This window comes from Rhinolophus sinicus, chromosome 15, assembly GCF_057876585.1.
Source record: "Rhinolophus sinicus isolate RSI-liver-muscle chromosome 15, RSI-T2T, whole genome shotgun sequence".
NCBI classification, from domain to species: Eukaryota; Metazoa; Chordata; class Mammalia; order Chiroptera; family Rhinolophidae; genus Rhinolophus; species Rhinolophus sinicus.
In genome coordinates, this window is record NC_142515.1 from 446,083 (window position 1) to 472,853 (window position 26,771).

The 26,771-nt window shown below is 54.6% G+C and overlaps 1 protein-coding gene across 7 annotated transcripts in view; it reads left to right on the forward strand.

Moving 5' to 3' along the window:
• CFAP46 (cilia and flagella associated protein 46) overlaps positions 1-26,771 on the forward strand; it is a 91,237-nt gene that overhangs the window by 3,133 nt on the left and 61,333 nt on the right. For all 7 annotated transcript variants that reach the window (XR_016018830.1, XR_016018831.1, XM_088791734.1 and 4 more), the window contains exons 5-18: positions 407-571; positions 1,311-1,434; positions 1,867-1,961; positions 2,583-2,693; positions 6,094-6,193; positions 12,107-12,205; positions 14,117-14,307; positions 20,513-20,741; positions 20,840-20,960; positions 21,769-21,892; positions 22,451-22,581; positions 23,428-23,555; positions 24,716-24,849; positions 26,195-26,407. Coding sequence is in view for 5 of the 7 variants with exons in the window: in XM_088791734.1 (XP_088647860.1) it covers positions 407-571; positions 1,311-1,434; positions 1,867-1,961; positions 2,583-2,693; positions 6,094-6,193; positions 12,107-12,205; positions 14,117-14,307; positions 20,513-20,741; positions 20,840-20,960; positions 21,769-21,892; positions 22,451-22,581; positions 23,428-23,555; positions 24,716-24,849; positions 26,195-26,407 (1,965 nt within the window). In the remaining 2 variants the exon portion in view is untranslated. The remainder of the gene's footprint in view (positions 1-406; positions 572-1,310; positions 1,435-1,866; positions 1,962-2,582; positions 2,694-6,093; positions 6,194-12,106; positions 12,206-14,116; positions 14,308-20,512; positions 20,742-20,839; positions 20,961-21,768; positions 21,893-22,450; positions 22,582-23,427; positions 23,556-24,715; positions 24,850-26,194; positions 26,408-26,771) is intronic.

The following is a 26,771-nucleotide window of genomic DNA, read 5'->3' on the forward strand; positions in this document are numbered from 1 at the left end:
CTGCACTGCTCTCCTGGTTGATTCCTGGTCACTTTCTGGGTCACCTCCTCCAGAAAGCCCTCCTTGATTCCTCCTGCTCCTTCCTGTTCTTGTCTGTCCCTTGGGAGCCAAAGGGGGCCTTGCTCAGTGATGTGTTTTCATAGGGAGGTGATCCCTTTGTGCAGTGACTGAATAAGTGAAGAGGTCTCCGATCTGGGATCAGGATCCTGTGGCCCACCTAGAGCCAGGGCGCCATCTGCGCAGGCGCCCCTGGTGCTCCCTGGAGGGCGCTGCGTGTTCTCATGCAGTGTGGACCATATGTATCCGAGGAGGCTGCTGCCATCTTCTGGCCCAGAGGACTCCAGAAGAGGGCAGGGCGGCTGGGTGCCTACCGGCTCTCAGATGTCCTGTCCGATCTGTGCCACAGGTATCACTTCCTGGTGTTTAACGCCTCGGTCCTCTACTGGCGGATGGCGAGGCCCTTCCTCAAGCCTGGCTACTCTCACCACCTGATCGCCAGCCTCTCCCAGATGGTGAATGTGTTAAATCAGTCGGAGGAGGAGGACACAGAGTGGCGGGCCGAGCTGATGCTGTGAGTGGGGTGGGGGGTACATCCTCCCGGGCTGGCCTTTCCCGTGCAGGCCAGCCACTGCGTCCGGCTCTAACTAGAGTCATGGTTTTGGGGTCTTGTCTGAAGATGTTTCTAGACTCTATAGGACGACGTCGCAATGTCCCAATCGTATGGGTGTCCAACAGGACGCTTGTTTCCACTCAAAGCACAGGAAATGTGAGCCTGTGTCAGAGTCCCAGCTCTGGTTTAAAGCTCAGTTCAGTGCGCTGTTACCTTAGGAGATGTTTTAGCAGAAATCTTGGCAGAGTGGGTGCCCCACACATCGCTCCAGGGATGGCCTGAGATGCCACCGTGACAGACTCAGCAAGTGGTCCCTACCCCAAGGGCACTGAACGGTGCCTGTCAGACTGTTTTTCTATTTGCGGAGCGCGGTGTGCAGGCCAGCGGCTAGTGTCCATCTTCACGGAGGACCCAGAGAGTCTGTCCAGAAGCTGGAATCTGTAGGCATTTCTCTCCTGCTGTGCCCACGTGGGGCACCTTTAACAGAAAAGACATGTAAACGCGCTTGTTTTCAAATGTCCCATGTAGTTACGTCCCTGAGGAGCAGACTGCAGGCATGGGGTAAGGAGCTGGCCCAGCCTGTATGTTCCTGAAGTTTGCGAAACAGGAAAATAAGGAAAGCATCAATACCTGCTCATTAGATGTTGGCAGCAGACAAGGATTTCCTCAGGGCTCAGCATCCACTGTTTCTGTCCCCCAGGGAGCTGCTGGACTGCTACCTCCATGCGGGCAGGAGAGACGAGGCCGCCAAGCTGTGTGCGGCAGCCGCGCCCTTCATAAAGGCCCACGTGCCACACAGGTACCGCCAGGTGTTTGCCGTCATGGTGAGTTGGCAGCGATGGAAGGAGGCGGTCTCGTAAGTGTCATTGTTCCGACAACGACGTGTCAGGGCAGCCACCAGGTCCACCCGTGGAGGACAAAACACACGCATGAAGAAAGCAAGACAGCAGCTAGTTCTTCATGTGACTGAATATTTCCTTTGGGACAGCACTGAATTAAAAACGCAGAAAATGTGTAAAGTTAGTTACCGTAACAGCTGTGAGAAGAGCATTCCTAATCTATTCATTTCTGTGTAAAGGAAATCAAGTTATATATGAAAAACTAAATAATGAACATAATTAATAAAAAGACACTTGTTAATTACGAGTATTAAAGTTAAAGGAGTGTTTGCAAATGAACAGTCAAACACAGTATCTGCATCTCTACCTGCTTATTTGCTTAAATCTGAACTGATATTTTGTTCCATTTTATAACAGGTACAACATGAATTAATGGATGAGCTTCAGTTAAAAGAAGAAAAGAAAACTTCCACTAGCCTGTCCGTCACTTTCCACATGAATGTGCTGAAAGCGTAAGTGGTTTGCGTGGGTGACAAGGGCTGCGTTTTACAAATGTCCTGTGCAGGGGTTGTGGCTGTGCCCCAGCGGGCTTCCACCTGTGAAGAGAGTGGTTCTAGGCGAGGGCCCAGCCTTGTGCAATTCTTCTGACAGGCAGTGCCAGCTGAGCCTTGAGACTTGGCTCGTAGGTTAGAGCGAGTGGGGAAAAGGGATTGTCCCCAGGCAGAGATGTGCTGCTGTGGGAGAGGGGACAGAGAGCGAGGAGACCAGTGAGGGAGAGGGGGTGGGGGGCTGTGCAGAGGGAGGCTGGTGGCCCCAGGTCCTGCAGCGGGGAGTGGGCAGGGCCCGGGGTCCCCAAGAGGTGGGCCCTGGTGTGGAGCTAGTCTGGCAGAGGGTCTCGTGCAGTGTCCTGGGTTGTTCTCACTCTTAGCGATGAAGGGAGAAAGCTGTCCCTGGAGTGAGGGAGAGAGAGGCGTGTGACAAGTCGTCTGAGAGAGTGCAGGAGAGAAAGGAGGTGGATTTATTTTAGGCCTCTGTCGGGGAAACACAGGCTCATAGACTGAGAGTTTGTTTTAGGATGATTTGAATAAACCTGACAGGAGTTTTTGGTTATTTGATGTTTGAATTAATTCTAGAAAATTGGATAAAAATGATTTACCTGAAGACGTCAACACAATTCTGAAGAAGACCTATAAAGAGTTAGATCATTGGGATCACCAGCGCTTCCCTTCCATCAAAGAGGAAAAGTAAGTGTTTATGTTTTCCACTTTCACAGCTGCATAATCACTGCATACAATTGCTAAGTACAGGAAAATGTGAGAAATGTAAAAAGCACCCATCACGCCCCTGCCAAGCGCCAGCCATGGGAGGTTCCCATGCGTTTCCTCCAGCCCTCTGTGTCCTGAGTTTTGTACTGTTTGGGGAGCACTTGTGATATGTGACTTCATATTGTACTTTTGAAGTCAGATTTAACTTCTGGCAGAAGTCCTTTTCAGGTTCTTGCAAGATCTTACCCCCTTCTGAATAACAGTACAATTTCCGCAGGTGGGAGACAAGCGTTTTTTCTCCCCAAGCATTTTAACTTTTTAATTCTGTGCATTCTGGACCCTCTGAGCGCTACTGGGAGTTTATGATAATCCTGGATTGAATTCCTGCAAGTGGGAAGCTAAGCCAGAGGCCGACAGAAGAGTCTGGAATGTCCTCCTAGTTTATTCCCGCAGAGGTGACAGGTTTGCTTCCAACCCAGCAGCTGTCACATCCTTGTGTGTGTTTATTTAAAAGAACAGGGAAGGACAAAATACCTGTTGATCAGTGGGTGACATGACCGCATTGCTTTGGTTCTGTCTGCATATCTGTGGTCGTTCACTGGTGGGTGCAGTGCTCAGCTGTGCCTGGACCTTGAACTTGCACTTCTGACAACTTACCTTTTCAGTTCTCGGTGATTTTCTCAACTTCTCTGCTCTCCAGACACAAGGAACATTGGGCCTTGTGCCTACTGTTTTGGATGTTTTTTCCATTTGTCATTTAAAAGTTGATTTGGGGTGTTGTGGGTTGAATTGTTTCTCCTAAAGACGTAGTGAAGCCTGGACCTCGCTCCCTGCAGATGTGACCTTGTTGGGAGCTAGGTCTTTGCAGGGGTCATCAAGTTCAGGTCAGAGTGGAGTAGGCTGGGCCCTTGTAAGGAAGGAGAATCTGAGACACAGAGATTCAGCTCAGTGGAGAAGACCATCCAAGAGGGAGACAGCTGTGAGACGGGCAGGGGTGCCGGCCACAGCTGAAGTGGGGCACCATGTGTGTTCCCTTCCCGGGACCTCCGCAGGGATCGTGGCCCTGAGACTCCTGGAGGTGGAAACTCTCTCCACACTGTGAGAGGTCAAGCTTCTGTCATTTTAAGCCACCGAGTTTGTGGTAAGCAGCCCGAAAAACTCACACGGGGAGCGTTGATTACCTAGTGTAACAGAGGAGCACAGACAGACGCTGACACAGTCACGCTGGTTGTCTCGTGGTGTCTGGGACAGGCCTCCCTGCACAGCTGCCATCCTCACGGTGTCGGTGGGGCTGGGCTGTCTTCCAAGGCTCACCTGGGTGGCCAGGCAAGCTCTCCAGGGGGCAGCTGTAGCAAACCCAGTAAAGGACAGTTGGGTAGCACTGGAAACCGAGAGTGTTTGTACCTAAGGAGGGAGGAGGTGCCTGCTAAACGTGGAGGTTTCCTGCTGCTTAGAAGCAGGAACTCAAAGGAAGGGTGTCGCACAGGCACGGACGCGGGACCCAGGGTCACGGGCCTTGAGTCGTCTGCAGCTGGGTTGGAGGGGAGGGTGCAGAGGGCAGCTCCTGTACATGTTGTCACTTCATGTGTGAGTTCTCCATCGCTCTTCAATGTTTACAGATTTCATGGGCCAGGCGTTGCATATACACGTATGTTTAATGGCTCTCATCATTGTTTTATTAATTTCTAATTTAACATGTAGTTATTATAGAAAGTTTGCAAATAGCATCAATGTACATTTTCAGAATTATCATCACATGACTTTCAACTGCTTTCCCCACATAAATTGGGAACATGTTTCTGCGTCATGAAGTATTTTTCCACGACGAGGGTCCTCTGGGAGGTCAGGAACGTGCTTTGTGTGTGTGAATGCGCGCATACACGTGCATTTCTCTGAGAGTAGGCCACGCTCGGCCTGGCCTCCAGTGCCCTCTATCATGGCTGGGAGCTCCCCTGGCGGTCTCACTGTCAGGTGAGCACAGAAAACGCACGTGGGATGCTCCCCTACCTGCTCTGAGAACCAGCCTGTGCCCAGGTGCCCGCTAAGGCCCTGCCCTCCAGTGTCTGCGGCCCCACGTCTGTCAGAGCTTGTAGTTTTGTGTGTCATGGCCAAACAGGATGCAGAATAGCTTGTGATTTGCACAGCTAAGTTTCCTCATGGCTTCATGTGCAGTCAGCGTGTGGTAGCTGCTCCTTGGGCCTGGAAGAGAAGGTGTGTCGTCTGCTTGCTGGGAACACAGGCTCAGCCACTCAGAGCTGCCCTCTGTGGGCTTCAGGTCCCACCTCAGCCTGACCCTCTGGGAGGGGCCCAGCTTCTGACACCTCTGGGGCGGGAACAATTTTCTGTTAGTGTAAACCAAAAAGGATGGGAAGCTGGGGGTTTGTACCTTCACGGCTGTCCCTTCTCATTTATGTAGGAGGCTGAGTGGTCGGAGCTCAGGGAGGGCGGGGGGAGATGGGGGCCCGACCTGCCAGGGCCCTTGTTGGTCCCTGGGGCTGTGTGGGTGGGGGATGAGGGAGGCAGGGACCGTGGGAAGTCCAGGGTCCATATGCTTCCCAACGCAGAGAGAGGGGAGGGTGGTGACACAACACACAGGCCATTTGCATTCCAGTTAAGACTGACACTTAGGAAAAGGCAGAAAGGGCTGGACTTTCCTCCAGGGACATGTGCTGTGTCTGGAGACAATGCTTGGTGGCACCAGTGGGACACCTAGTGGCTGGCCACCAGGGCTGCAGCTGAACACCCCTTGGTGCCCAGGACAACTCTTCCCCACCCAGAGAGTTAGCTGGTCCAGGTGTTAGTGGTCGCAGCTGAGCCCCTGGCTCGTTCCCCCCCCCCCCGGGGAACTGCCCTGCCCTGCGCTCTGTGACGTCTGGCAGCTCCTTCGGAACTCCTCTTTGCTCTCTCAGAGTTGCTTACTTAGGCCATTGTAGGTCCTGTGCATTTCCATATGCATTTTAGCATCGGCCCATCGATTTCTACCAAGACCCTGATCGGTGGCTGCAAATGCTCTTGGTGATGTCCCCAGATGCTCGTCACCTGGCACTGAGTCAGGAAATGCAGTCTGTCCCCGTGTTCCCACCCACTCTCTGAGCTGCTGTGCGGGGGGGCTGTGTTCTGCTCCCCCAGACCGCCCTTGGCCGGCCCTGAGGGCAGAGGAGAGGAGCGGTTGCCCAGCAGCCGCAGCCGTGAGTTCCTCCACATCCCGTGTCAGGCCCAGAGGAGGCTGGGCCTGGAGCCATCACCGCAGGATCGGGGCTGTGTGTTATCTGGGTTCCCTGCCTCTGGTCGAACGCTGACTGAATGCTTATTCTACCAGACAGGTGTATCTTCTCGTCACCCCTATTGATCCATTATTGCTTTGCTTTTGTGTTTCCAGAATCCTTTTGCTTTTTGAATTAGCTCATCTTTCTTTGACCTTGAAATGTGAGGAGGTCTCCTCTGGCTGCCTCTCAGACTTGAAGGCAATTGACAGTGAGGTAAGTGGTCAGTGACTGTGGGTGTCCAGTCCCTGCTCATGGTTACCGGAACATAAAGGGAGAGGAATTGGAACCGCCCCCCTCCCCCAGCAGAGCTGAAATCTGTGTCATTGCCTCACTTCCTTCCCATCTTTTCTATGTGCGTTTCCCACTGTGAAATGTGGGTTTTGCACACCGCTCTTTCCTATTTCCTGTTGTCACAGGCACTGGCCCATGTTGCCACCAGCTGTTTATACAACTGACTTTAAGGGCTGCACAATATTTCATAATATTCATGATCCATAACTTACTCTCCAGCCCTGTTACGGGACATTTAAATCCTATTATGCTTTTGCTTATTACAAAGGGCTGCAATTAACATCTTGTGCCTAATGCTTTTATGTGCATTTAGAGTTTTTCCCTCAGATAAGTTCATTGACATGAAATTACTGGGGAATTATCACTTTTAAGATTTTAAAATGCACATTACAGTATTGCCCTCCAAAGAAAATTTCACATGCCCCCAAAAGTTGATAAGAATGCATGCTTCAGGTTTATTTGTGTTTTACTTAAAAAACTGTGAAAGGTCCCTTCCGCAGAGCAAAGGCTTATCTTAGAGCTGGCACTGCCAGTTATGAGTGTAGCACAGGGTACCTAGCAGATGCTGTTACGAGAGCTGGGGTCCACAAGGGTGAGTGAGTTAGAGGAAGGGTTTGCTTGGATGGTCTCACCATTGGCTGGAGGGTCACTTCACTGTCTTCATTGCATGTCTGCTGTGTTTAGTCCCAAGTTACCTGTGAGTGTCAGATACCAGCTGACCCGTAGGCATTTCCCACCAAATAAAGCTCTAAGATGACTGCCCATTACGTGGTGTGGTCCGTAAGAAATACAGGTTAGCAAAAGGGAAATCAGTTAGTCATATTCATAGTTATGTTGACCTGGAAATGACTCTAAAAAAGGAAACGAAACTGAATTTGGACCTTGACAACCAGGTGGTACTTGGACAGGACTGTGATCGTCAGTGGGGAGGGGACTGGGGTGCAGGTGCAGGTGGCCAGAGAGCAAAGTGATGAAAACAGCAGGTGGACCTCTATTTGAAGCACTTGACAGAGTTCTTCATGGGCCCCATTCCCATTGTCTGGAAAACAGACAGTAAGTCAAAAACTGTAACAAGACAAAGGAGGTCATTATATAATGACAAATGGACGGATTCATCAAGAGAATATAACAATTATACATATATATACACCCAACATTGGAGCACCGAAGTATATTAAGCAACTATTAACAGATCTGAAAGCAGAAGTAGGCAGCAACACAGTCATAGTAGGGGTCTTCAGTACCCCACTTTCAACAAGGTGAGATCATCCAGACAGAAACTCGTGAGAATATACTGGGCTTGAACTACATGTTAGACTGAATGGGCCTAGTGGACATTTACAGAACATATTATCCAACGCAGCAAAATACAGAAAACGCTAAAGACTCCACTGGAAACTGTTAGTACTAATGAGCGAATTCAGTAAAAGTTGCAGGATTCAAAATCAACATCCAAGAATTGATTGTGTGTTTGTCCACTAGCAGCAAGCTATCCGAAAGAGACATGAAGAAAGCCGTCCTGTTTACAAGAGCATCAAAAACAACAAATGCTTAGGAATAAGTTGGACCAAGGAGGTGAATGACCTGTGCACTGAAAAATGTGAGACATTCATGAAGACACTGAAGACGACACTAAGAAGTGGAAAGATATTCCGTGTTTTTGGATTGGAAGAATCAAAATTTTTAGAATATCCGTACTGCCCCAAACCATCTGCTGATTCAGTGTAATGCCTATCAAAATTCCAGTGGCATTTCTCACAGAAATAGAAAAAAATCCTAAAATATGTATGGAACCAGAAAAGAGCCAAAGCATTCTTGAGAAAGAACAAAGCTGGAGACATCACGTGTCCTTTTACCCAACTATCCGACAAAGCTACAGTGATGAAAACAGCATGGCACTGGCACGGAGACCAACAGCGCAGAACCGAGAGCCTGGGTATAAACTCCCACATGTTAGCTGATGGGAAAAGGATCGTCTCTTCAATAAACGGTGCTGGGGAAACTGGATATCTAATTGCAGATGAATGAAATTGCACCCCCCATCTTATACCAGTTGGGAAAATGCACTCGTGATGGTTCAGAGACTTACGACCGGCAACCGTGAAACTCCTGTAAGAAGAATACTTGGGGGAAGAGCTTCTTGACACTGGTCTTGGCAAGGATTTTTGAATATGACAACAAAGCGAAAGTAAACAAGTGGAGCTATACCAAACTAACAAGTCTGCACAGCAAAGGAAACAATGCAATGTGCCTATGGCAGAGGAGAAAATATTTGCAAGCCAGCTCATTGCCTGATAAGGGATTATTATCTAAAAAAAATAAGGAACTCATATAATTCAGTAGCAAAACTCCCAAATAATCCAGTGAACAAAGTGGACTAAAGACCTGAGGAGACATTTTCCAAGGAAGATACTCCTATGGCCGCCAGGTACACGAAGAGGTGCTTAGCATCGCTGCTTATCGGGGGCCTGCGAATCGAAACCGCTGTGACATGTCACCTCGCACCTGTCAGAGGGGCCCATATCAAAAAGAAGCGATAACTGGCGTTGGCTCACCCCACTCAGGTGCCAGGCCTATGGGGAGGGGCCCTCCCTCGTGCACTGCTGGTGGGACTGAGAATGGGTGCAGCCATATGGGAAACCGTGGGGAAGCTCCCCAAAAAACTGAACAGAACCACCGTAGGATCCAACAGTTCCACTTCTGGGAACACGTTCTCCAGCAGTGAAATCAGGTCTCAGACGTCTGCACCCCGTGTTCACTGCAGCGCGATTCCCAGTAGCCTACGTGTCCGCTGACGAGTGATGCCTAAAGAAGATGTGTACATATGCTGAGTGAGAGAAGGCAGACAGAGAAACAGTGGGATTGTGGTGGCCAGACCAGGGTACAGGAAGAGGGGAGGTGTTGGGGAAAGGGGACAAACTTTCCTTGTGAGATGGGGGGTTTCTGAGGACCTAACGCATGGCGTGGTGAGTGTGGTTGACAACGCTGTGTCTTGTCCTTGAAAGTCGCTGAGGCAGTAGATCTTCACCATTCTTACCAAAAGGAAAAAAATAAGTGTGTGAGATGGAGGATGTGTTAGTTATTTGATTATGGCAATCATTTCACCATGTAGACATATATCAACTCATCACATTTACACTTTAGATATATACAATTACTTGTGAGTTATACCTCTATAAAAATTTGAATAGAAAATAAGGCAGAGTAGACATTTCAGAAGAAAATATTAGCTAACTTTTGAAGATACAGTAACTCAGTTATCCAAAATGAAACAGGAGAAACACTGGAAAGAAAATACAGTGCAGCATGAGCCGTGCAACAGCTTCAGGCAGACGGGTGGGTGTGTCAGTGGAATCCTTGAGGGAGAAAAGAGAATGGAGGGAACTGAAAAAAAACAGTTTTAGAAATAATGGCTCAAAATCTGATGGTCGTGAACAGGAGCAAAAGTAAGCAGACAGCAGACTTTTTCTTGGAAACACCACGAGCCCAAAGACCTAAGACCAACAGCTCTGAAAACCAAACTGAAAACTGTCAATCTAAAAATCTATACTCAGGAAATTGTCTTTCACAATCAGAGGCAAAGTGAAAATTAATTAAAACATACAAAATCCAAAGGAGTCTGATTAACACCGTAAGAAATTTTAAAGGAAGTTGTTGAGCCAGAAAGAAGATGGTACCAGATGTGGGAATCTGGACCTACACGAAAGCAGGAAGGGAACTGCATGACTAAATAGAAAAGACGTAACAAATATTTCAATTTTTTCAAAAGATAACTGGCTGCAATCCCACCCCACATCCAGCAAAAGTGTTTTAGAAATTGACTGATCACAAAATTATACAGAAATACAAAGGGCCCAGAGCAGCTAAAATCAGCTTTGAGAAGGCAGAGCAGTGTCAGGGGACGCCACTGCCTGACTTGTGACTCTTTACAAAGGCTCGTGGTTAGCTCAGTGCTGCGTTGGCACAAAGAAAGTCGCGCAGACTGACCGAGTGGACGCACAAACACGTGGTCAGGGGCTTTTTGACAAAGGTGCAGAGGCATTCTGTCGGTAAAAGATAGTCTCTTGAAAAATGGTGCTGGAACAATCGAATAACCACATGTGAAAAAATGAACATTGACCATACCTCACACCATACACAGACATTAACTCAAAATGCATTCTAGACCTAAAAGTAAATGTTAAAACTATAGCACTTCTAGAAAATGGCATAAGAAAATCTTTGTGACCCAGGGTCAGACAAAAAATTCTTAGGATTTCAGAAGCACAACCTGTGTAAGAAGAAATTGGGAAATTAAACTTTATTAAGTGAAGAACTGCCTTTAAATGATGCTGTTAAGAAAATGAAAATACAAGCCAGATACTGAGAGAAAAGTTTTTAAATCTCGTATCTGATAAAGGCCCGTATCCAGATTATATAAGAACTCTAAATACTCAAGAAAACAAAACAAGCTGAAAAATGCAAAAGACCTGAACGGACCCTTCCCCACTGGAGATACATGGACGTCAAAAAGAAGACGCGTTACGATGTTCAGTGCTGTGTTTGGGGAAACCTCGTTTCCAGCCCCCTGTGTGTTTTTCTCCCTTATTTTCACACAGGACACTTCACTTCTTGACCTTTCTAGTCACCAAAAATGTGGAGATTTTTCCCGCACCAAGCTATTCTGTGACACCAGCTTGGTCCTGCAGTTTAACTCAGTTCCGACACTAAGTGCCTGGAGAGAGTGACAGACCCACAGGTGAAGGGCTCGGCCCAAGACTGCCCCCTCTTAGGTGCCGATTGCAAGCAGTAGGTCCCCAGGTTACACACAGCTTGTCTGACTTGGCTGCAAATCGGGGGTTCCCAGGACACCCTCGTCGGGTTTGATTAATTTGTGAGAACGGCTCCGAGCACTCAGGAAACATGTACATTTACTGTTTTTTTAATGTCATAAAGCACATGCTAAAGGACACAGGTGAGCAGCCAGATGGAGGGTCCAGAGCCAGGTCTGGGAGGGTCCTGAGTGCAGGGGCTCTGTCCCTGTGGAGCTGGGGCACCCTGCCTGCTGTGGGGTGTCCGCCAGCCTGGAAGCTCCCTGAACGCTGTGCTGTTGGGATTTCATGGAGACTCCATCATGTAGGCGTGGTCGATCATTGACTCCATTTCCAGCCCCTCTCCCTTCTCCAGAGAACCGTGCCAGCTGAAAAGTGCCAGCTTCTGACCATGGCCCATTCTTCCTGGGGACCAGCCTCCTCAGAACCCACCCAGGACGCCTCAATAGACCCAAAGTGCTGCTGTCCCTTGGGATTTACAAGGGTTAGGAGCCCTGGGCTGGGAACCAGGCAGAGACCTATATGTACATAATCTCACAACTACACACCTGCTAGAGGGGTTAAGTGAAGGGCCGACCATCCCAGATGGAGAAAAGGGCTCTCATGCACAGCTGGGGGCGGAGGAAAGGGCGCCACCCTTTGGAAGACAGTCGAGCAGTTTTATAAAAAGGGAAGCTCCCGGCCCAGACACCCCCGCTGCTGCCTGCAGCTCTGCCTCCTTCCTGCAGGCGCCTGTCCTGACCATAGGGAGCAAACCAGAGAAGTTGGTGTAATTACTTAAGAACTCAGTGTCCACTGACACGAACTACTTTCCCCCTCTGTTAAAAAGGTAGAGCGATTTTTTTAGCTTTCTCAAACCTTTGAGTCTGTTGGAAACATTTTAAGTTTTTAAATACATTTTTGTGTTTCCTTATGATATTTACTTGTGGAATTTCTGCCTAATACATTAACTACAATTAAATGGTCTTCGGAGTTGGTGAAGGTGTAGTATTGCTTCTGTCTATACACATGCGTGTGTCTGCAGGATCCTGGGACGCTGATTGAAATTGAATGCCTGGAGTATGAATTAGAAGCCCTGAGACTTGAAAAGAAAATGAGAACCTACATGCGAGCGGCTGTGGAGGTAAGCCCTGGGCATCCCCGGGGCAGGCTGGGTGCAGATCTCCTGGGAGAGCCGAGTCTGTGACACATGTCAGGGTGCTGGGAGTGTGCGGGGACCCCACTGCTGGCCTCGCTCTGGCTCTGGCTCTGCTGCTGTTTCCCATGTGACAGGCATACGGCCAGCTGGCTGTGCCTCAGTTTCCCACCTGTGAGCACGGCCTCTCGGCAGGAACTGCAGTGGCCAGGGTAGCACGTGAGCTGACAGCCCCTCTGCAGCCCTGAGGGTGGTCACCCATGGCTCCCAGGACCACGTGGCCTGGTGGGCGTGTTGGGGGCCAGCAGCCAGGGCCGGGCTGGATGAGCCCTGTGGCCCGTGCAGAGCTGCCTGCCCCGCCCCCACGCACACTGACACTTGTCCTTGGTCAGGGCCACCATGCCCTTGTGACGCTCCTTGAAATCATGGCTCATGTCCGGGAAGGCAAGTCACCCCGCCATAGCGAGGGCCGTCGGCCTCCTCGGGCCTGGGAGCCTGAGGGGCTCTGAAGCGGTGGTGAGGTCACTGCAAGGGATGGGGGCATCGGGGACCCGGGTGCGTGGGGAGGGCAGGCCCTGAGGTCTCCCACCAGGAGGGGGCCGTGTGTGCTCGCAGCAGCTGCTCTCACTTCCTCACTTGCCCCGTTTGGAAGCCACGCGCTTGCGTGGAATCGTCCCTCTGCAGTTACAGAGGCGGCGGCTGTCTCAGCCACCTCTTGGTGCTGCCGCAGTGTCGGGGGCCACGTGAGCTCGGTCTCACTCTCAGGCCAGTGTGTGTGGCAGCAGGACTGGGTCAGCAGCTGCCCCAGAAAAGCCATCCAGAGATCATTGTAGATGGTTCTTTAATAAGAATTTTGCAGTTTAAAAAGAGGAACAAAATGTATTGAAACAACAATGATTTTGGGCCGAGGGGGGCCCTCCCTGGGATTGGCTCATGGAACCCTCACGGCAGCCCCCATGTGCCAGGCTGCCCATGTCCCATGTCACCCACCTGGCCTGGGAGGATCTAGCCAGAGTCTGCGCTGTGAACACTCTGCCAGGCGGTGGGGTGACGCCCTCAGCGGGCACATTTAACGCTGCCTGTGGGACTTGCTTGCGTGACTGTCCCCAGTGGCGTGAACCTTCTCGAATGAGGTCATTACTGCGTGAGGCCTGCCACGTGCTGGTGCCTGGTGCCTGGTAGGCACTAGGTAAATGTTGTTTGAAGGTGATTTACAGAAAACTCTGGGCCACTGCGTTTGATCGTGAAACCGCGACAGAGGCGGTTGTGTGTGTGGGGATGGTGGTGGCACGAAGAGGGGTTGACCGGTCCCTCTGCCTGTGCCCTCCGCGGAACTCAGAGGCCGCAGGGTCAGCTCATGAGGCCTTGCCCACTCATCTGAACAGCCGGGCGGCATGGGGTTGGGAATCCCAGGCTTGGGCTGGACCCCGGACCCAGGAGCAGTGTGAGGGGAGCCCCGAGGTCCCTGGGCAGGCGTGGGAGCAGTGAGGCCGCATCCACAAGCCGCCAAGTGCCCGGGCCAGAGCCGGTCTGCTGGGGAGAGCGCATGGTCTTGGGGTAATACACGGAACGGGCATTTGTGCCCAAGAAACACAAAACCAAGAAGTAAGCAGGCTCGACCGAGTCAGTTCAGGGGACAGAGGCTCAGCTCGGCGTGCACAGCCCTTGCAGAGCCTTGTAAGGAAGTGCCTTTAAGGGAACCCGTTCCTTCCAGAAAAGATCGCCCAGGCCACGTCCACAGACCATCTGAGACAGGCCCTGGCCCACTTGCGGCCTCCTGACCCTCCTGCCTCCCCGAATCGGGGGCCGCCAGGGGGCCACCGTGGCCTCAGGTCAGGGCGGGCCGTCTGTCTGTCTGTCTGTCCGTCCGTCAGCCGCCGTTCACTGTCTGTTGTGCAGGCACAGCTGAGCATGATGCAGAAACTGGACGTCGCGCTCCAGCGAGCCGCCCGCCTTGGCGACCCCCGGGTCATCCAGGTGGTGTGTGCGACCCAGTGGAACCTGTGTCTCCCTTTGCTGCAGCACAACCTGCGGCATCACCTGCGGAAGCCGCTGACCAACATCGCGGACATCCTGGAGAAGGTGGACAGGTAGCCCGTGCCTCTGTGTCCTGGGCTGTGCCCTCAGAGATGGGTGGCATGTGGGCAGGATGCGGCCACACCAGGGACAGGGGTGAAATCCAACACATTTGACCCAAAAGTGATGTAGGCAGGTGAATCCACCTGCCTGTAAAGAGGGCTTGAGTGGCTGCTGGGGCAACAATGCCATCAGTTTGTCCTGAGAGGGTCCGGCTGCCCTCACCACCTGCTCACATCAGCTGAGGGCTAGCCTGGGCCTGCCACTCAGGGGCAGACAAACAACTGGCTTCAGGGTAGCCCTCTGAAAGCCAGTGCCAACACAGTGTCACCGTGCTCCACAAACTCCTGTGGAGGGACCTGCCGTGGCCCAGAGCTGGCCATGAGCCAGTGTCCACGCACCTGGTGTCCGGGTGCCCACAGGCAGGGTGGGTGCTGCGGCTCCCCAGGCAGTGCCATCAGGGCCGGTGCCTCTGCCCATGTCACACACTGGTCATGCGCCAGCCTCAGGCTAGGCACCTGCCGGGCCCCAGAGACAGTAAAGTGGTGCAGCCCGAGCACTTCCGTGCACACCTACACCTGCACCTACATCTGTGCCTGTGGCTGTCCCTATACCTACGTGCGTGCTTGCACTTGGATCTACACCTTCATCTACACCAACACGACACCCGCTCTGTGGTTACCCACACCTGCACCCACACCTGCACTTCCCCACACCCACACTTACCTGCCCTCACCAAAGCCAGCAGTTGCCTCTGCACGCAGCTCTCCACACGTTGACAGGCGCCTGTCCACAGTGCTAAGAAGGCCCTCAACAGGCGGGAGGGAGGATGGCTGGGTGGTTCCAGCTGGCCAGGGAGGGAGAAGCTGACCTCATCAGAGACCAGACAGAGTGGGGGGGACTGGGCGGAGCCCTGCGGACGGCGGGGTCCAGAGCTGGTCAGAGCGTTACCCTAAGTAGTGGTGGGCGTCAGAGGGCACAGGAGGCTCTTCAGTTGTCAAGTGAGCGCTCTGCTGCTGTGGGGAACAGCCTGTGGATGGGCTGGTGGCAGGAGTCCAGGTGAGAGGTGATGGAATAGATGAGGGCAGGTGGCAGGTGAGAGCCGGTGACCAAGTGGAGGAAGCCGGGCAGAGCGGGGGTGGGCACAGGGTGCAGGAGACCCATGGCCCCTCCTGAGATCCTGGCTTGAGAGGCCTGGAGACGGCTGCAGGCCCTGGAGTTGGGCGGCCCAGAAGGGAAGGGCCTGGGAGGTCACCTGGGACCCCAGAAAGGGAGGAGGCCCAAGGCAGTGCCCCCTTGGGGTGGGTGGGCCCAGGGAGCCTCGAAGGGCTGAGAAGGGAAGGGCAGGGCCGCGGGAGGGGGACGTGGAACCTGCTGGCTGAGAAAGGGCTTCGTCGGGGGAGGGTCGTGGGCTGCTGTGGGCTGGGGGCGTGCCAGGTGGGCAGGGCCTGGTGGAGCAGGTGCAGGAGAGAAGGGACAGGCGGGCTTGGCCTGGAAAGCACTGCCTTGGTGGGGCCATGCGGTGAAGCCTGCATTCCTGCTTTGGTTTTTGTTCCTGTCGGGGGTGTCAGGGCGTTGTGTGCTGCAGAGTGACCCGCAGACGGCCAGTCCTGCAAGGGGAGCAGGTGTGTGGGAGTGGCCTCTTAACACTCCATTTTCTGAGAGAAATCAGTGACAGGGAGGCTGGGGTGTGGGCAGGGAGGGTCACCCAAGAGAGCAGGTGCCAGCGGGCCCAGACCATGGGATTTGGGCACAGAATGCGAGGAGGGGCCAGAGCGCTGCCATGGCCACTGGGCCCTGTGATTATCTAGGGGCTGGCTTTGTCACCCATGTGAGGCCTGGCACACACGGCAGGGGAGGCGCAGGGCCTGGTGTCAGCATGTGTGGGAGTGGGGGCAAGGGGAGAGCTCGGAGCCCCGGGTCTGCCCATTTCCTGCTTGTCCTAGGGCTCTCCTCCCCACACCGTCCGTCCGTCTGTCATGTGAACAGTTTCCCCTGGAATGTGTGACGGGGCTGCAAGGCCTTCATATCCCCGTCCCTTTATCTTCATGTTCTGTCCCCTCCCAGGTGCCGTCCGTGCCATCAATTCTCTTTTATTTACAGATTCTCTAATTCTTCTTTTTAGCCCACCTTTTGTGTTTTAATGACTTTATTTCTCATTCACAAAAATATCCTTGTATTTTATTTTCATATTTGCCTGATTTTAAGAAATAACTTCTAGTTGCCCTCTTTTTCTCGATGGTTCTTTTCCTACTCGATTTTATGGAGCTATAATCGCATTCAAGAGAAAGCACACATTTTAAACAACTGGTTTGCTGAGCTGTGTTTTAGTCACGGATGGGTGTTGGATGTTTCGAATGTTTCTTCTGTCCCTTTGGAAATGACCGTGTGCTTTTCTCTTGTTTAACGCGAGAGTGGCTCTGCGTGCGCTTCGCGTGCCGCCCCCGCTGTCTTCTGCACGCCCTGGAACCCACCTTCTGTGTGGCGGCCTCCTCTCCTGGGCTGGCAGAGCTCCTTGCGCCTCTTCCTGGGGACGAGGGCCTGCACTGTCCTTGCTTTGTGACGCCTGTAGGTTTGACGTCGCTGTCACGCTGACGTTTTAAACCACATTGGGTACTCGGGAAGCGTTTCGTCCGTTGCTTTCTGAAGGACTTTTTGTGACTTGGTGTTTTCTTCCTTAACGGTCTTGTAGGATCCAGTGAGAGCCTCGGGGCCCTGGGGCTGTGCTGTGTGGTTGCTTCTGTGGGAAGGTTTTCGAGCTGACACCATCCTCCTCCCTGTAGGGGCTGAAAGCTCAGGAAGCCATCGTCCCTCTCGGCGGCTCGTGTCAGTGCTCGGGTCTTCTGAGTCCGAGTTCTCGTTCTGCTTCCAGCCGTTCCTGAGTGAGGGGTGTGAGCCCCTGCTGGGCAGTCAGCATCTCCTGACTCCCTGAGGCTCTCAGCTCTGCTCCTGTGTTTCCGGATACCCAGTCGCACACGCTGGGGTGGCCCTCGTCTGGGGGCCTGACTCCCTTGTCCTGAAGGCTCCTGCGTTTGATGCTCTCGGCTCCTCCAGCCCCCTCCTCACCCCACTTACCTCCTCTGTGCACCTTTCAGGTGAAACAGCTTGGAAAGGCATGTATTTCTTGTTTATCTAGTGCGGTAATCTGTCTTTTAATCGTAGTGTTTGGTCTCTTTGCGCTTAGTGTGGTTTTGAACTGTGCTAGGATGTCATTATGTGTTTCCATAATGTCTTCTGTTCTGCTCTGCGCCTTCTGTGCTCCGGTTCCCTGTACTCGCCTGTTCATTTCTTGGCTGCACCTCTTGGGTCAGGACGCTGCTGCGAGGCTGGTAACACAACTCTCACCTGGCACCTGTACGGCCCGTGGGTGCCACTTCCACTTCCGAGGTGACAGCCTTGTAACATTACACTGCATTCACCCGCCACTTTCTCTGTGCTATTGTCGTATCTTAGGCTTCGAAATATGTTATAAACCTCATCTAACAGTGTTGTTATTTTGCTTTTAACAGCCGGTGGTTTTTAAAGAAAATTCTAGAGAAAAACAGTGGCTCTGTATGCCCCTTGTTTGACGGTCCCACTGGCTCTTCTCCACAAATCCAAATCTCTGTCTGGTATTAGTTCAGCCTGAAGAACTCCCTTTATTTTTTCTTGTAATCACAATTGTCAGCAAGGAATTCTTTCTGCTTCTATTGATCTGAGAATGACTTCACCTCACCCTCAGCTTTGAGGAATATTTTCACTGTCTATTGGATTCAGATATGTTTCTTCTTTAAACCCTCTGAATAGCTGGTTTTCTTTTCTCTGGCCTTGTAGTTTTTGACAGTGAGTCAGGAGTTACTGGAAGCTTCTCCTGGACACTGCATGTCTTTTGCCGCCTCTCCGTTCCCGAGTTGGTGTCTAACTCTGTTTCCAGCATTTTTTTCCCTTCTTCTTCTGCCTCCCCCCGTTCAAGCTGGTATTAGGAGCCTTGCACTACTCCCGGTTGCTGGCTGCTGGCCATTCACGCTGGCCACCGGCCACTCTTGGTAGCACACTCCGACCTCTGGCTGCTCACGGCAGCCCAGCTCCAGGGAGAGCCATTGTTCACAATCTTAGCTGTAGAGGGTGCAGCTCACTGGCCCATGTGGGAATCGAACCGGCGACCTCGGCGTTAGGAGCACGGTGCTCCAACCACCTGAGCCACCAGGCTGGCCCTGTTTCCAGCATTTTGATTATGGTTTTCCTCAGAGCCTTTAAGACGGCCCTGCCTGCAGTTAGCTGAGATACCCAGATGTGTAAGATGGTGTTTTCAACAGATTTGGGAAATTATTTCCTCCAATACATATTCTCACTCTTTCCTTCCCAGCATCCCGTGTGCTGGGACACTGAAGACTGTCCCATGGGCCCAAAGCTCTGCTCATTTTTAAAAATCCTTTTCAATCTGTTCTTCTGATTAGATTGTTTGTATTGATCTGTTTTCAGGTTTACTGACTTTTTCCTGCCTTCTCCAATCTGCTGTTAAACTCAGCCAGGAATTTTTCATATCAGTTATTGTAGTTTTTTCAGTTCCAGTATTTCCATTTTTTGCTGTTTGTACTTGTCCAATATGATTTTCTATCTGTTCTCTCAGGGTTGTTTTCCTTCAGTTATTTAATGTATTTATATTTGTATTGTAATATCTACATTAAAGGATTTATCTGCTAAACTCGACACCTGCCCCCTCCCCGCCCCCTGTCCACACCTGGGGATTGCAGCTCGTTGGTACCGTGGGCCTGTGTTCTGCCCCCTGTGCCATGGCAAGCTGTCCCTAGGCTGAGCTGGCAAACACAGGCTCGGTCCTGCGTTCCCTTCTCCAGGGGTGGTGCCCGATCGGCGGCCTCGAGTCCTTGGTCCAGCTTTACGGTCGGCAGGCAGAGCAGCGTGCTTCATCACACACAGCTGGAAGCACAGTAACTCGGAGGCCACTCACTCCTGACCTGTTTCAGTGGGCCCGTCCACCCTGCTTTGGTGGGCATAGATTCTCCTACAGGATTTGCATCTGCACTGCTTACTCCCACCCTTGCGTCCTCTCCTCCAGCCAGTGATTGCCAGGTTGTTCCTGACACGGGCTGTTCTGTTGTGTAGACCTCTGTCATGTGTGTAGTGTCAGCTTGCCCTGCTGGCTCCTGGTGTCGAGGACGCCCATGTTACAGACTCCGGGCTCACGCCCAGAGGAGCACGATTGGGGGCTGGCCTGCTCGCGTCCTGCTGGCTCCTCTGCCCTGTCCCAGGCCAGGAGAAGAGACCCGTGCCTGGCTGCAGCCTGGACTTATAGGCAGAGTCCTGGAACTTGGTTCCTGTCGGGCAGCATGGAATTCACCTTTGGCATATCCATGATGCTGGGCGGTGCCCCCTCCTGCCCACAATGCCCGGCTCCTGGGCCTGGGACCCCTCGGCTCCTGTCCTAGGTGACACACATGTGCAGTGATGTGGATGCTGTGTCTTGCTGAGTCACTTCAGGGTTCTGGTAGGACGTTTCTTTGTTTTCCTTCGATTATAGTTGACGTGCAATATTATATCAGTTTCAGGCATGCAGTGCAGTGGTCAGACATGACATGCCTTTGAAGTGACGCCCCCACCCCCATCAGTTCTGTCCCCACCTGGCACCATCCTTAGGACTTGTAGTCACACAAATTGTGGGACTACTAATGCTGTGTCCAGGGTGGGGCCGTGACACTGGGTCTCGTGTGCTGTCAATGGAGAAGGTTCTGAGGGCAGTTTTTCTGCTCAGACACGGTGTTTCCACCCTGCCCAGCCGCCTGTGGTCCCAGCTCAGGCGGCAGCAGGAGATGACACCAGGCCGGGCGCCTGGGCCTCAGCCATGGGACGGGGGTCAGAGCTAGGGCTCCAGGTTTCAGCAGGGGAGACTCTGCGCATTGTCTAAGCTCACACGTTGGCAACGGTGAGACCTCGCAGGGATGATGGGGTGAGACGGCACTGACGGAGGGGATGGCGGCCCCAGTGTCGTGTGCTGCCCTCTCGCAGCAGCTCACGCTGCCTGGGACCCTGGTGCCGACCTGCTGCTTCTCAGCCCTGCAGCCCCGGTCCCAACAGCTGTTGCCAGCTGGGCTTCTCCTCCTGCGGCCTGCGGGACCCTCCTCTCTGTCCCCCCGTGGGGGTCCTCACATGGCCAGGGGGGACCCCAAGGGCGCGAGGAGACCAGGGGCAGCTGCCGGCCCTAACGCTGCGCGCGGCCCCCAGTCTCCTGGTCCTGCTGCGCTGCCAAGTGCACATGGAGCTGGCCCAGCTCGACGAGGACGAGGACCGGCTGGAGCCTGCCATGCAGCATTTGCACAAAGCCTTGCGACTGGACGGCCGCGGCCTCTACCGGGAGGAGCTCGGCTCGGCCCTGAACCGGCTGCGTCTCTGCACCTTGCTGTACCAGTGCCCCGGGCGCGCCGAGGACAAGGCCACCTTGGCCATCGAGCAGGTGCTGGCACAGTGTCTCCGTAGAAGCCAGGACAGACGGGCGCCGAGACGCTTTAGGAGACGCCACCCCCTGCTCACCACCCATCTCCTCCTTCACAGGCCAAGAAAGCTGGCCCCAAGGACAGCGTCCGGAAGAAGCGGGCGCTGCTGGTGGATGCGGGCCTGGCCCTGGCCCCCGACGCCTTCCAGATTGTGCTCGACAGCGAGAACGAGGCCAAAGGTGGGCGCCGTTCTCACTCCCACAGCCTTGAGCTGTGTGGGGAGCAGACAGCTATGGGGCGTGACCCTCGGAGCGGCTGGGCGGCCGCAGGCCCCCCTGTCACCTCACCCGTCATTCAGTCTGGGCACAGCTGGGCCTCCTGTGCTTACATCCTGAGTGAGGGGTGGGGGTGGCGCACGGGCTGTCGGCAGTCCCACAAAACATGCCTGGTGCTTCCCCACTCATTGCACACACGCAGTGCACGGTCTCGCCTTCTAGTAACCCAGTGGGAGGAGGCTGGGGGACCTGCTGGGCCAGGGGTCTTCAGCCGGGTTTCCTGAAAGTAGATGGCATGCTGTGCTGAGAGGGCAGGGGACTGGCCTGGTGGCAGCACGTGCCAAGCCCACGGCCTGCCAGGGACAGGAGGCCCCCCGCAGGCCCAGGCCTGCTGCGTCCCCAGAGTGGCTGTGCCAGGAGGAGGCGCCTCCAGTTGCGCAGAGCAAACTCCCGGCCTGGCAGTGGACAGCAGGGATTGGGCAGGGCCTGGTGGGTGCAGGACGGGAGGGCAGGGTGACCGGGTGACCCTGAAGCACGCTGCTCCCAGAGCCCTGGCAGATTCCCACACACAAAAGCACAGTCAGCTTGACTTGACTCCCATCAAAAGGCCAGAATGCCCCAGTGAGGGGCCACTTGACATTCCTCCAGAGTCCAGAGCCCAGGGGGTGCTGTGATTCTGTGGCCACACCCTGAGGACACACGTGTCCCCTGGGGCAGGGAGCAGTTCCTTCAGGTTGCGTGGCCCCGTAAGCGGTTCCTTTTGCGTCCTCAGTTTTCACCGGGAAAAACAGGGGCCGCTTCAGCTACCTGCTCGCGAAGGCTCGTCACCACAGCATCAGCGTGGACAAAGCCGCCGGGCACTTGCGGCGCTTGGGGAATGAGAATTACAAGGAGAGGTGGGTGAGGACCGGGAGGGGCCAGCCTCACGCAGCCAAGTCCCAGCCAGCGGGCGCCCATCTGCTCGGGGCCCGCGTATGGGCCACAGGCCGGCGGGAGGAGGCGCACGGCTCTGTGGGGGCCTGGTGCACACACGTCCCCATCGCCCGTGAGGCAGCAAGCCCCGGCCCACGGGGTCCACACTCTGGAGACTGTCCAGACTCCAGCAGGACGCCCAGTGTCAGGTCCTTTGTGTGGCCAGGACACAGTCACGGGAACTGGCTGATTTGGGGACAGACTCAGGGAGGCCTGCCCCCGGGGCATCTCTCAGTCGTGACAGTGACAGGAATGGCTGCCTGACGAACACTTGGCTCAGGGACCAGGCCTTCCTGCCCCTGGCCATCCTGCCGCCTAAAGTCCCTGGCTATGAGCATGATTTGTCTCAAGGTCGCTCTTTGTGACCTGGAAACGATAGAACCACCAGTGGCCTTGTCTCTCAAGCAGTAGTCCCAAGTGATTTCTGATTTTACCTGCTCCATCCGTGTTCAGTTTCCTTCCTTTGGGTCTTTGGTGAGCAGGATACAGATTTGGGCGGAGCTCACCAAAGTTGCCCGGAAGCAGGGCGTGTGGGACGTGTGCCGCACAGCAAGCCGTTTCTGTCTGCTATATGACAGTGTCAACACGAAGAAGCCATCGAAAATGAAGAAAGGTATGTGCAAGGCCCCCGCCTGTGAGCACCCAGCTCGGGGCGTCACAGGTTCTGGAACCCATGGCCAGCGCCTCTGCAGTGGGCGGTCACCGAGCACGGGCAAGCCAGACTGGGTTCTGAAATGAGGGAAAGGGTCAGCACGCGTGGACGTGAGTCCAGTAGGCCGTTGGCTGGAACAGTGTTTTGCAAATGTTTGCAGCTGACTGCCGAGACCATCCATGATGAAGTGATGGTGACCACAGGTCAGCACTGGTCATATTGCCGATTAGGGGCTTCCTCTGTGCTTCTGGCTCTGTGCCAGGCTGGCTTCCTGTGCCATCATGTTGTTTGACCTTCAAGGTCACTTTGGGGTCGTCGGGGGACTCAGAAAGGGGAAAGGACATGCTATGGGTGAGAGAATTGAGGCCACTGTGCTGGGAGCCTGTGGGCAGAGGGCAGGGGCTGACCCTGATGGAGGTTGAGTGTGGAGCAGCCCCTGTGCAGGCAGGGGACCGGCTCCCACCACCAGCACTGGGTCTGGGGACGAACCCAGCATGCAGGTCCTTGGGGGACGTGTGACAGGTCCGGGAAGGCCTGGATGTGGGTGTGGCAGGCTTGGCGAGCAGGACCCCATGAGCCAAACCAAGAATATGCTGTCGGGGACGTTGGCTGGGGTAGGGGACAGCTTTGCCACCCCACGGGGTCCCCACACCCTTGGGGAGGTTTCCTCTATGCCCTCCTGGGCACTGTGCCCACCACCCAGAGACCTCTGCCGTCCCTGGAGCTGGGGAGGGGCTCTAGCAGGCAGGTGGGGCAGGAGTCCTTGGTGGGTTTCTGAGGCCTTGTCTGAAGCTGCTGTTTCCCCAGGAAAGAAGAAGCAGGGCAGCGACAGCTTGGGGCAGGACGCCAGGGGCCAGCCGGCTTGCCTGCTGCAGAGGCCGGCACACCCCAGCCTGCTGCGGAAGCTCGCAGAGGTGGCCTTCATCACCGCCGAGGTGCGTCCTGCACACAGCGCCAGCCTGTGGGCGTCCCCTCAGCTTCAGCGGTGGCCACGTCCACATGGGGGGGGGGGAGAAAAGGGGGATGTGTGATCACTGCGGACTGTTCCCCTCGCGCCCCACCCCTGCTCCTGAAATAGGGTTGTAGGTTAGGGAGCGTTTCCCGGGTTCTTGTGAGATTTTCTAGGACAAAAATCCAAACCTCTAAACCAAAATGCAGTGTGATGCGTGACGTACATGTTATTTAGAAATAGCTTCTCAGGGGTGACATCGTCCGAAGTAACATAGGAGCCGTGGTGACGGTCGCTGCCCTTTTTCTCATGCTGCTCGACATCGAGCTTCTGTGAACGAGGTGCCATAGAGAAGCAGCACCTGTGACTGACGTGGTCACAGGCGGGCTGAGTGCTTCTGGGGACCTGTCCACCAGGCCTTTCCCTGAGCTCACTGCTGCCACAGCGTGCTTGCTGGGACCCAGGGCCAGCCAGGGGCAAAGTGGACCCAGGCTGGTACTGCGCCCCAGACAGCCTCAGCCATGGCACCCATGCCAGATGTGGGTGGTGACATTTTGTAACTCAGAATTCTTGCAGCCACTTCGTTGTTTCTTTTGGGAGTCGGCAGGGTAAGCTGGCCTGAGCGCTCACTGATTTATTCAATAAGAGTCTCCTGAGCACCTCCCAAGTGTCAGTGCCATGAGCTGGGGACATGGTGATGACCCGAGCAGAGCCCTGTCCTCAGGGAGCCAGAAGCCAATGATGGAACCGGTGTCAACCTAGAGAGATAGGTGGCAAGGCCACCCACCCACCTCTCATCGGTCCCCGAAGCCTGTGCCCAGTGGTCCCAACAGCCTGTAGTGTTTCCATGTGCACTTAAGTGATGGGGACACTGGATGCTGGTGGGGCACGTGCTGATGCTCAGTTATGTCTGTGCTGAGCTGTGGTCACGGCCTGGGCTGCTCTCGAAAGGACCCTCCTCTTTCTGAAAAGATGGAGTATTTATTTACTGGGGAAGTGACACTGTGTGGGGGAGGGGAGCAGGTGTCACGAGGGGAGGAACCTGAGGCTGCAGAGGCCCTGGGTTCCTCACAGGGTCTGCCCACCGTGTGAGTGCTGCTGGGTCCATGCGCCTGTGACCTGTCCGGCTGCACACGTCCTTTGCAGGCCACCGTCCACTTGCTGCAGTCAGAAGGTGTACAGCTAAATGACCGTCCCAACCCCCCCGAGGACTTGAGCCAGCACTCGGCCGGCTACATGCCCGAGTCCCCAGAGGAGAACTCGGAGTGGGTCGTGTATAGGTAGGCAGCTGCTGTGGGCACTGACGGGTCTGTGTGTCCTGTGCCTGGAGGCACTGCTGGGCTGTGGAGAGCATGGGCTTCGTGGCCTGGCTGGGGAAGTATGGCAAACAGGCCGGGGTGTGTCCACACCAGGAGCTGCTTTGGGGTCCCTGTGAGAAGTGGCAAGACTGGCCTGTCCGTGTCCAGGAGCTCAGAAGGTGGGGTCATGCCAGTCTGTCTCGTTGTTGGTATAAGTGAGGTACTAGGGAGATCCTGTTAGTGGTGGAAATACAGAGAGGGCAGCCTTTCTCTGCTCAGAGGAAGAGCTATGACGGCTCTGATTGTGGGAAACCTGTGAGGGTGTGTCGGGGACATGCCTCGGTGGCTCCCAGTCGACGCCCAGGAGACTGGCCCCGTGAGATGCCAGGTGCAGAAACAGCCATGAAATGAAGGTGCTGTGTTGGCCGTGATGGGCTTGGTTATTTTAAAGTCTGACACTGAATTGTGCAGAAGTGAGTGTGGTCGTTAGTGAATGTGCGGATTATCACGTCCCAGGAGCTGGGCCTACGTGCTGTTCTCGCTCGCCAAACGGGGAGACAAGACCTGCTCTCCTGCTCATTTGCCCAGTAAACAGGTGGGCATCCCTCACCCACCGGTCCTGGGAAGCCTAGGGGTTGCCCAGCCACGAGGGGTCGAGGAGGGGAGCGGCACGCTCGTTCTGCACAGATAGTTCCACTTGGTGACGTCCGGTCCTCTCCCCCGGCTACCGTCACACAAGTCCAGGCCCAGGCCGGAGCAGAGCTTAGAGCTGGGCAGGAGTCAGCGGACCCGGGCCCAGGACACACGTGGCCCATAGCCCATGAGCTGAGTGCTCTTGACATTTTAAATTTATACAATAGAATTGAGAAAAAGCTAACAGAGAACAAGGCCCTTTGCAGAAAAGGTTTTCCAGGCCCCAGTTCGAGGGCCGACCGTCGTGACTCGCACAGAGTGCTGAGTGAGACCGATGGCCTGTGTGTGGTCGGGTAGTGCTGGACACGGGGTGCGAGGGGCGGCTGCACAGGTGGACAGGTAGCCCGGCCGGCCTTGGGCCTCAGATAGGAGGGGCTGGGAGCTTTGCAGGCGCAGGCAGAGCCAGACGGTCTGATTGTTATGAGAGAGGTATGTCCCCATGGGGGACGGGAGGGGCTGGGGCCCAGGGTCCTTCTGGAGGGAGTGCGGTGGGCGGCGGGCGGCCCCCAGCGGGGCACCTTCTGCCCCATCTTCACAGCCAGGAGGGGCCGCTGGCAGACCTCACGCTGGCGTCGTTAACGCCTGTTTGGGGAAGTTCTGTTTCAAAGGAAGAGCTTGGCGTGTGCGCCCGCAGGACATGGATCGAGGGCCTGTCGCAGTACGCCATGAGCAGCTGGCTGCGGGCCGCAGAGATCGGGCAGGAGCTCCAGGAGGCCTGGATCGTGCAGAATGCGGTGGTGTCCATCCTGAACCACAACCACCATCTCCTTGCCGCCGGGCGGCAGAGGGAGCTCGTGGATGCCTTGCACCAGCTCCTGAGCATCGTGAAGGCCACCGGCCACAGCGGGTGGGTTCTGGCGCCGGCGCTGTGGGCTCCGACCTGGGTTCACTTGGCGGTGATGCTGCGGGGCCCCTCCTGTTTCTTTAGTGCTGTCCTTCCAGTGAGAGGTGGGCCACCATCACCTGGCATGTGGAGGTGATGGCCCACGGAGACGCCTGTGGGGGCCACAGGGAAGGCTGCTTGAGCAACCCCAGGGTCTCCATTTACTGGAGCCAGACACTCACCCTCTCGGAGCCACAGCGTGGCTGGTGGGGATCGATGAGGCACTCGGAACTCTCACACCCGCCCACGGCCCCACAGCGTTGCCCCACGTGGAAGCCAGTCTGTGTCTGTTCAAACAGATCGGTTGTGAGAAAGGTTTGCTGAGCTC